The sequence below is a fragment of the Gekko japonicus genome, unplaced genomic scaffold, assembly GCF_001447785.1.
Source record: "Gekko japonicus isolate JY-2015 unplaced genomic scaffold, Gekko_japonicus_V1.1 scaffold2390, whole genome shotgun sequence".
NCBI lineage: Eukaryota > Metazoa > Chordata > Lepidosauria > Squamata > Gekkonidae > Gekko > Gekko japonicus.
Window position 1 is genome coordinate 7,416 of NW_015174343.1, and position 10,535 is coordinate 17,950.

The following is a 10,535-nucleotide window of genomic DNA, read 5'->3' on the forward strand; positions in this document are numbered from 1 at the left end:
TTCATACAAAGGCAGAGCCATTTCCTTCCCAGGGTTGCCAGCCTCCAGGTGGCACCTGGAGATTGCCTGCTATTACAACGATCTTGGTCCTATCAGTTCTCCTGGAAAAAATGGCTATTTCCGAGGGTAGGATTTATGGCATTATAAGCCTGCTGAGGTCCCTCCTCTCCCCAAACTCCCCCTTCCTGGGATCCGCCCCCCAAATCTCCAGTTATTTCCCAACACAGAGCTATCCATAACTCAAGCTAAGTGACAATCGCCAGACTTCTCTCTGATCCAGCTTCCTTCCCACCTTCCTCACAACTTATTTTTTTTAAAAAAAGAACAAAGAAAGCACCCCAGAAAAGACTACAGTATTAAACAGCATGGTTCTTTAATCCCTGCGTATGCTGTCCCTTAAGTTTTGAACAGTTTGGGTCGCCTGGTCGAAGAGTGGCAAGAGAGGATGAGAGATCTTTCCAAGGAAGCTTCAGTCCGGGCTCAGTTGGCTCTGATGGTGTTCTGGATCCAGGAGACGTAGTTGCAGACTTTGGTGTAGACTCCAGGATAGCCTCTCTGAGCGCATCCAATACCCCAGGAGACAATTCCCTGGAGCTGCCCGTTGCAGACGACAGGACCTCCGGAGTCTCCCTGTAACAGAACATGCAGTGAGTGTTGAGGTTGGACCAGGAAAACAGATGATCTCCTGGTCTTTCCCAGACCAGAGCTGGCAGCCCTAGGATGAGGACTGAAGATCTCCAGGGATTATCTCCAGATGATAGAGATCCGTTTCCCTGGATAAAACAGCTACCTTGGTGGTTGGACTTGATAGCATTACACACCACCGAGGTCCTTCCCCTCCCTAAACCCTGCCCTTCCCTGGTGCCACCCCCAAATCTCCAGGAACTTCCCCACCCAGGAGCCTTGCCAGCCCCCAGGTGGGGGTGGGGGATCCCCTGCTTTTGCAGGCTCAGGCCTGCTGCCGGCCAACTGGTCTTTGAGGGGAACTCCACCCCCCAAAAGATGTCCCCTGGCAATGTCATCAATGCAATGACATCGCTTCTGGAAGTGACGTCATCAAGTTGGCAACATCGGGGGCAGCGCTCTACTTTTCAGGCAAAACTCTATGGTTTGTAGCCATTTTTACCATACAGTTTTTCCGAAAAAGTAGAGCATCGCTTCAGCATCACCAAGGTGATGACATCACTTCTGGAAGTGACATCATCACATTGATGATGTCACCAGCCCACCCTCCCCAGGAACACCCCCCAAATCCCCCCACTGGCAGCAAGGAAGGACCTGGCACCCCTACCACCCAGAGTTGGCAACCCAACTCCAAAGTTATGCAAATAACCCCCTTGCTGGGGCCATTTAGGTTCCAGAAAATGGCATGGAGGAGAAGGCAGAAGCCCCTAAGAACATAAGAACATAAGAGAAGCCAATGTTGGATCAGGCCAATGGCCCATCCAGTCCAACACTCTGTATCACACAGTGGCCAGAAATACCAGGTGCCATCAGGAGGTCCACCAGCGGGGCCAGGACATTAGAAGCCCTCCCACTGTTGACCCCCCCCCCAAGCACCAAGAAGACAGAGCATCACTTGCCCCAGAGTCCCTGTCTATACCTTGTGACTAATAGCCACTGATGGACCTCTGCTCCATATTGCTTATCTAATTCCCTTTTGAAGCCGTCCATGCTTGTAGCCGCCACCACTTCCTGTGGCAGTGAATTCCAAGTGTTAATCACTCTTTGGGTGAAGAAGTACTTCCTCTTATCCGTTCTAACCCGACCGCTCAGCAATTTCATGGAGTGCCCATGAGTTCCCCTCCTCCCCCTATGCTGATGTTCCAAGCAGAATCAGTCTCTCCGGGACTTTAGAAATGCCTTTCCCTGCGGCGGCTGCATGATTGTGGGGAAAGCAAGTCGGGTCCCACCCCCCCCCCCCCCCCCATGTATGTTTTCATTTGGCCTTCAGTAGAAGGTAGCATCCCATGTTCACACTGGAGTGAGAAATCATTTACCTGGCACGAGTCCTTGCCACCTTCCAGGTATCCCACACACATCATATTTCTGGTGATTTGTCCTGGATAAGCCCCACTACACTGACTGGAGGAAAGCACAGGAGCGTTCAGGCACTGCAGGGCATCAGGGTTGCTAACTGCAAGAAACAGGAAACAAAAAGGGAAATGGGATGTTGTTTCTATCCTGCATTGACTGATAGGGTCAGTCCATTCGTCCATCCGTCCACCTTCCCCCATTCAGCAAACCAAATGAGCACAGGCTTGGGGTTTGTTTTCTAATTCGGTGGGTAATGCAGGCACCTCCCTAAGGATTTGTCTCTTTATTTATTTATTAAATTAGATTTTTTAGAACTGCCTTCCCCTGTGGAACAGGGCCCAGCGCGGTGCACAACAATAAAAACATTTACATAATACTTTCACAAATAAAAGAATAAGTTCCACAGTTTACATTGATAGGACTGTAGTGAGCCTATAACCAATAAGATGGCGGTGGGGCGGCTGGAATATGCCACTGCCTCATGGGAGGTGGGAGGGGAAGGGGAAACAGGAGTGCCAGCCCAATGGAAAACCGTCGCTACCCTCAACCAAAGGCCTGGCGGAACATCTCTGCGGCTGTAACAGCTTACATGCCCTGCAGAACTGCATTAAGTCCATCAGGGCACGGATGTTATTTGGCAGAGAGTTCCACCAGGTTGAGGCCAGGGCAGAAAATGCCATGGCCCTGGTCGAGGACAGCCGGATGTCTCTCAGGCTGGGAACCACCAGTAGGTTCTTGTCATTCAAGTGCAGTGCTCTTGGGGGGGGGGTATACCAGGAGAGGTAGTCCCGAATATATGGGGGTCCCAGACCATTAAGGGCCTTACAGGATTCTAGGACTAGATCAAGATGGAGCCAGGTGCCTGCATCAAGAAAAGAATTCTGGGCGTCTGTAATGTCCTCAGGCTGGAGGAAAAAGGGATATAGCATTTAAGCTGAAGTCGGATTTGATCAGTATCTAGACGTGGAATCACTGGGAAATCCATTGTAAGCTGTTCTGAACGTCCTTCAACAGGACAAGAAACGCAGCCGCCCATTTTTCCTCACTTGTCAAAATATCTTGGGCTGTCCAATCAGGGACTTGAAGCTGTGGAGATATTATTTAACTTAGTTATTTACAAAATGTATGCCTGTTTTTCTACCCTCATCAGGGCCACCGAGGCAGCTAATGGATTAAAAATATACCTCATAAAAACACACCTTAAAAACAAACAAAAACACATAATTAAAACAACTAAAACCAAACTAAAAAGATAGATACACAAAAACATAAAACCACTATTAAAACAGAGGGCGGGAAGCAGGGATCACTGAGGGAACACCAGATGAAAGAAAAAACATTAAATCTTCACTTGCTTATGGAAAATAGCAACAGAAGGGGACAGGCGAGTCTCTCTGGGGAGAACGTTCCGGAGTTTTGCTTTAAGTGGAGAGTGACTTACAAGTCACAACGTTTGTCTGAGGTAACTGGAATTATTGGAGGGAATAGAAGGAACCCAGAGATGGTGGTCACACTGGTCAGGTTTGCACTCACAGGCCACCCTCGTATTTTTTCCCCTCTGTCAAGTTGACAGCAACCCTCCCAGCATGGGACAGTAAGAACATAAGAACATAAGAGACGCCAATGTTGGATCAGGCCAAAGGCCCATCCAGTCCAACACTCTGTGTCACACAGTGGCCAGAAATACCAGGTGCCATCAGGAGGTCCACCAGTGGGGCCAGGACATTAGAAGCCCTCCCACTGTTGACCACCCCCAAGCACCAAGAAGACAGAGCATCACTTGCCCCAGAGCCCCTATCTGTACCTTGTGGCTAATAGCCACCGATGGACCTCTGCTCCATACACTTCTTGAGAAACAACACCCCGGACTCACCGCCATTGCTGAGGGTGTTGCCCCAACCAGAGATCAAGCACTTCGTCCCGGTGCTCACGCAGCTGCTAGGCAGAGAGACCGCGCTGATGCGGGAGTTGAGGGTAGCTGGTGTAGACAGCTTGATGAGCATAATGTCGTTGTCCAGTGTCTGAGAGTTGTAGCTGGAGTGACGGATGACTTTGGCTGAGTTGATGTACTGCTCGGAGCCGTCGTTGTAGCTCAGGCTGTGCTCCCCGAGTCTCACTTGGATGCGTCTGGATCAAGAGGAGGGATGAGAGGTGTAGTGTATTGAAAGTCTTTGTCAAACTTGTCCTACGCTTGGTAACCACCCACACCCGCAAAGTGGTTGCCACTAATACCGCTACGCTCGGGGCTCATTCTAGAGCCTGAGGACTATAAGGAACCGAACGACAAATCGATGGCTTGTAACTTACGATTTGTAGCAGTGAGCGGCGGACACGACCCACTGATTATTGATGAGGGATCCACCGCAGAAGTGGTACCCAGAATTCAGGGACACTTGGTAGGGGACGGAATGCTTCTGGCAGGTGTAGCCCCCCACGATCTTATCGTCATCGTCATCATCGATGGGGAAGGCAACTGGGGGGGAAAGATGAAGCATATCATGTTCAGAGTGCCAGGCCAGGAAATCATACACAAAACTCTTTCCCCACAGCTCCGGTCTTGGAGGCAACTTTCAGTTTTCTTATGTTTTTGTAGCTACCTGAATGGCCCCGACTAGGCTGAACTCTTCAGAGCTCAGAAGCTAAGCAGGGTCATCCCTGGTTAGTATTTGGATGGGAGACCGCCAAGGACGTCCAGGGTTGGTACACTGAGGCAGACAATGGCAAAGCACCTCTGTTCGTCTCTTGCCTTGAAAACCCCACGAGGGGTCGCCATAAATCAGCTGAGACTTGATGGCACTTAATTATCATATATGGCTTGGATCACATGACTTGTCACATGGATGGGAGCCATGAAAGATAATCCTGTAGAGGAGGAGTAGAGCAACACAAACTGAACTCTAAGATCTGACTGACGTACCCAAGAATGGACTTAAGAGGTGAATAAATATTTCTTGTGCTGCCCCAGCCAGCATTAACTGTAGTTTAGTAAAACTGCTGTGTATCTTTAAGAGTAGTTGCTCCTGGGAATTGTAGTTCACAGTTAGGGGTCCCAGAAGCTTCCCTCTGACTGGCTCATTAAGAGTAATTTCCTGAGCTCAGAGGCACAAAGATAGGAGTTTTATTGTTCTTTTCCGTTTCTTTGTCCATCAACCCTTACTGCAAGGAGAGGGGAAGCCCATCTCTTTTCTCACCACGGCTATAGAATTGACCTAGATCACAAGATGTAAATTTCCACCAAACTATCAGCTTGATTGTGAGTAAATGATCTTCTGAATGCATGATGTGAAGTTAAATAAAGATGATTTAAGCTCTCCTCAGTGGTCGTGCGTTGACTCATACCTAGAAAGCGTTGGCTTAACGCAGCTTGCGCTGGACAGGACAGTGAGAGGCTGCAGGTGGGCTCTAATCTGGAGAACCGGGTTCAATTCCCCACTCCTCCACTTGAAGCCAGCTGGGTGACCTTGGGTCAGTCACAGTTCTCTCAGCCACCAAAACAAACCTAGCTCACCACAAAAAGAGCTAGAGTTTCAGGCTGCCAGACAATCTTTGGCTCTCCTGGCTATACTACACCCACTGCTATACGATAATTACTTAACTGATTTCCAGACGATGGATTCTAGGGGATCGTACCCTGCTGAGGTCTCTCCCCTCCCCAAACCCTGCCTTGCCCAGGCTCCACCCTGAATCTCCAGAAATTTCCCAGCTCGGAGTTGGCAACCCTTCCTGGGTCTCTGCAGAACACCAGCAAAGCCGTGCAGGCAAAGCACTGTTTGTAGCTCAGAAAGAGCAAGTGAGAGGTGGATGCTTCACTCTTCCTTGGCTTGCTGTTTTGTCCCTGCAACCTCCTCCTCCTTCGCTTTCTCCTTGATGTGGCCAGCAGAGAGCCCTTGCTGGGGAGGGGGTGCGATGGAAAACCAACATATGTGTGGAAGTTCAAGGACCCCTTTTCCCATGCACCATTGTGTATGTGTAAAGCCCCATCAAGTCACAGCTGACATGTAGTGACCAATGTTCCCTCTAAGCTGTGGAGTCCTGTGAGCAAAAATTCTACTTGGTGAGTTCCTGGCATTAAAGTTGTGAGCGAGTGATTTGGCTCCTGCATAAATCAGTCTGCTCTGGAGCCATCCTTCCTGAGCTAGGGCAAAAATGTGTGAGCCGGAGGCTAAAAAACTGTGAGCTAGCTCACACTAACTCAGCTTAGAGGGAACACTGGTAGTGACCCCTGGTGGGGTCTTCAAGGCAAGAGACATTTCGGAGGTGGTTCTGCCATTGCCTCCCTCTGTGTAGCAACCCTGGACTTCCTTGGTGCTCTCCCATCCAAATACTCACCCACACACTGCTGCTCTGCTGCATATTCCTCCCTTGCTTTGCTGCCGTTTGGCACACATTCTGCTTCCAGACCTAGGTATCCACCAAGTGTCTAGTTTGGCCCTGAGACAGACTCTTTACTTATTTATTTCTATTCTACTTTTCTCTCCAGTGTGGACCCAAAAGCAGTTTTAATCATTCTCAGCTTCTCCATTTTCTCCTCACAATAACCCTGTGAGGTAGGCTAGGTGGAGCACATGTGACTGGAGCAAGGTCACCTTCCATGCTGAGCAGAGATACGAACCTGGGCTCCCCAGATCCTAGTCTGACACTCTAACTAGGGCACCACATTGGCTTAAGGAAGAGGCACACAGGCCAAAACATCAGATAAAAAGATCTCCATCTCAGCCTGGGGGTGCATATTAGGGTGTGTTTGTAGGCCAACATAAATATTGCCTCCTTGTTGGGTATGTGGGGCTAACAATGCCAATTTTATATACATCTGGTGGGATTGTTGGAGAGCAGCAGAGTTCTGGAATATGACCCCCTACAGTTATCTCTAAAGGTATAAGGAAAGCGCTACCATTATCCCCTAAGGGTTTGTGGTTTTTTTGCTGTTGTTAAATCATGTAGAATTCCCTTCTAAAGATATCTGCCATAACATCTGCAAGGCTAATTTGTGCTCAGAATTGGAAGAAGAACATAATCCCGAAGAAAAAGGATTGGTCAAAGAAATTAGTAGAACGTATTCATCTGTGTAAACTCACTTGTCTACTACACAGCCAAATGTCTGATAAATCTGGGAAATTGAATGTTTTCCTGTCTAGAATGAGAAATTAATTTCGGGCTTGTATAATTGATGTTTTATAATAGCTTTGTAGCTTGTATTTCAGACCTTTGTCTGCATTTGTTTAATTACTATTGGGGGAAAGAGGGGGAAAAAGAAATATTGCCTCCTCTGTCTTGAGACCAAAAGAGGTTTCTTAAAGAGATGGGAGGATTCGTGTCCACATCTCATTTCTTAAAAGGGTCTAACAAGGAAGGCGCCCAGACTTACCCGCCGCTCCCAGGAAGGCTATGAACAAAATGAATTTCATGGTCCTTTCTTCTCGGTCAGGAAGCTGAAAGGGTTTGCAGGGTATTTATTCCCCTGGACAGACAATCTCCATCTCAAGGACTACTTCAGATGGAAAAATACACAAGGGAAAGTTGCAAAATCCATACCTGGGTCTCCACCAACAGCAGGTGGACAAGGAACATAGGGTCAACCACACATTAATCATAAAAGGCAAATACAGAAAATGGAACTAGAGTTAATAATAACTGTTTTCCACATGCCAGGCTATTTTTAACACTCCCTCCATTACTCCCCACTCAATATACAATAAGAATGCTGGTCTTGGATATTGTATCTTTTATTTGGGCCCTGTGTGATAAAGCAACCTTCCCTCAGAGACAGTGTCACTTGCTACAGCCCTGACTTTGATAGCACAGGTGAGCCCGAGAGATCTCGGAAGCTAAGCAGGGTCTGCCCTGGTCAGCATTTGGAAGGGAGACTGCAAAGGAATACCAGGGTTGCTATGCAGAGGAAGGCAGTGGCAAATCACCTCTGTTTGTCTCTTGCCTTGAAGACTTCCAGGGTCGCCATAAGTCGGCTGTGAACTGACAGTCCTTTAGAGCACCACGTATGAACAAAGGCCAATTTGGCCGGTGGGTGGAGCCCTTCCCTTGCATTCCTAATTGGAACTTTACCACAAATTGTGCATAAGAGAGAATAAACCGGGGGCTGTTGAGGAATCACCAGGCTGGGGGGAACCAATGATGGTGAAATCTTCACCTTACCCAAGCTTCCCTTTTGGGTTTGAGTGGGCCAATTTCCTCTTCCCCTTTTCCCCCTGCCCATCTTTCTCTTCTCTTCTCTTCTCTTCTCTTCTCTTCTCTTCTCTTCTCTTCTCTTCTCTTCTCTTCTCTTCTCTTCTCTTTCTCTTTCTCTTTCTCTTTCTCTTTCTCTTTCTCTTTCTCTTTCTCTTTCTCTTTCTCTTCTCCAAACTCCTTCCATCTTGAGAAGGAATGAAAATGCCCAGCACTCTTCAGGTCGTTTACAGAAGACGGGGTGCATTCTTTTGTTTTCATTGGAAGAAATAATCTCCTTCTGCATGCCCGTGATCTCTCCCTGGGATACAGAAAGTCTACTTTGTGTGTAGGTAGCTCCATTTCCCTGTTGTATGGACAAACACACAATTTTGCTATTGGAAGGAATGATGATGGTGTCGGAAGAAGGGACTTAGGGCAGCCCACCTGTCTCCTCCATTTTATCTTTGTAATGCACCTGTGCAGTAAAATAGGTTGAGGGACCTGTCCCAAGATCACTTGGATAACTTTGCAGCTGAGTAAAGATGTGGACCCAGGGTGGGAAGGGGACTATAAAGCAAATTCTCCCTGCTCCCATTAGCTTGCTTTTCCAATGTAGACTCTCCTCATTTGATTGATTTATTGACTTTGTTGATATCCTGTGTTTCTTTCCTTTGAGAACCCAAAGTGGCTTACATAATTCTCCTCTCCTCCATGTTTTTTGCCATCAAGTGAAACTGACGTCTGGTGACCCCTAGTGGGGCTTGAAGGCAGGGACATTATGAGGTGGCTTGCCATTGCCTGTCTCTGTGTCATGGCCCTGGCATTCCTCGAAGATCTCCCATCCAAGTACTTGCCAGGGTCGGCCCTGCTTAGCTTCCGAGATCTGACAAGATCGGGCTTGCCTGGGCTATCCAGGTCAGGGCCTCCTCTCCTCCATTTTGTCCTCACAGCAACCCTGAGAGGCAGGTTAGGATGGCAGTGTGTGACTGTCTCAAGGTCACCCCACATCCTTCCATGGCGTAGTGAGCTCTTGAACCCGGGTCCCCCAGAGCCTAGTCCAGTGCTCTTAACCACTACACCACACTGCCTTGCAATTTGCCCACCGATGGACGCTATGAGATCTAGCAACTTAGTAAGAAAAACCAAGAGTGCCATTCTAAGAACACTGTCCTGGGAGCGAACCCAGCAGCATATGGAACCCCTAGCTAGGAACAGAGTGGGACAGGAAGGGGCGGAGCCTTCAGATGCAGAAGGGGGCAGAATGTGTGGGAAGCAGAGGAGGGAAGCCAGACTGCCCTCCAGGGGAGTTTGAGCCTTAACCACAGGCTCTTAACACGTTGTTTAAGGTAACTATGATTCATTTATGGAAACTGGTAAGGGAAGTCGACTTCTGTTCTAAATTGTAAATTTTAGAATTATTGTTTCAGGGCTGTGTCATCTAATGGGGAGTTCATTTGGGGCCCTCATCTTTGAAGTCAGTGCACGGAGTATTCAGCCGGACTTCCTGGGCTACTGCAGGGACGGGCATTCCCCTGGCGACTTCTCCCACCAGGGGTCATTTCGCAGAAAAAGAGGTGCAGGAGCTCATTAGCATAACTTATTTGCATATGCCACACCCCCTGACATCACCGGAAGTGTGTCAGAAGGCAACACCCACCGCTCAGGCTCCACGGGACTGTTTTGGATTGCTAGCTATTGGGGGGGGGGAGAACATACAGATCTATCCTTGACGAGGAGGGAGAGCTTGTACCTGAATAAAACTTGGTCTTAAAGGTGCCACTGGACTGTTTTGTACCTGGGGGGTTGGGGGGAGCTCTGCAACTTACCTGGCTGCTTCTTGCTCTGACTGAGGGCTGCTGGGAGCAGGGGGCGGGGCTTGTTGCATGTGCCCGCCCCCTGGACTCTTTATTGCCGGAGCTCCGCTCCTGTGCGCTCCTGCAGGAAATGACCCCTGGGAAAGAGACGGACTTTGGGGGTGGCAAGCTGTGAAGGAGGGGAAAATTTTGCTTGGACTTAAAAAGACCATTGTTTTGTTGCATTACTAAGCTCTATGTTTTTGTTACACAGTGTGATGTTAAGTGAAAGGTAAACATGTTTTATTCTCTTTGAATGATTGTAAGATTCATTCCAAGTCCTGCCCCACAGAACCCACAAGCTGAGGTTACACATAAACCTGAACTGCACTCAGCCTCCCTCCAGCTAAAGGGGCTTCCCTCGGAAGGAAGCAGCTGTACCAACCCGCCTCTGTCAAAGGAAGTATGGAGGAAAACTTCAGACGTGGCGGAGTGGATCGGCCGGATACGAGCCAATGCTGTTGCCTGAAAATTAAGACAAGA

General features: G+C 48.6%; 1 protein-coding gene across 1 annotated transcript; it reads right to left on the reverse strand.

Annotated features, from left to right (window-relative positions):
* Positions 1–480: 480 nt before the first annotated feature.
* LOC107121383 (trypsin I-P38-like) lies at positions 481–7,442 on the reverse strand. The gene is made up of 5 exons (XM_015424297.1): positions 7,403–7,442; positions 4,345–4,510; positions 3,911–4,164; positions 2,001–2,137; positions 481–630 (listed from the first exon to the last, which is right to left on the reverse strand). The coding sequence occupies exons 1-5, from the start codon at positions 7,440–7,442 to the stop codon at positions 481–483; spliced, it is 747 nt and encodes a 248-aa protein (XP_015279783.1).
* Between the last annotated feature and the right edge of the window lie 3,093 nt (positions 7,443–10,535).

Coding starts and splice junctions, on each gene's coding strand:
- LOC107121383 (XM_015424297.1), bottom strand. CDS start 7,442: ATGAAATTCATTTTGTTCATAGCCTTCCTGGGAGCGGCGG. Junction 4,165..4,344: donor GCCGCTCACTGCTACAAATC/GTAAGTTACAAG, acceptor CTCTTGATCCAG/ACGCATCCAAGTGAGACTCG. Junction 2,138..3,910: donor CAACACCCTCAGCAATGGCG/GTGAGTCCGGGG, acceptor TGTTTCTTGCAG/TTAGCAACCCTGATGCCCTG.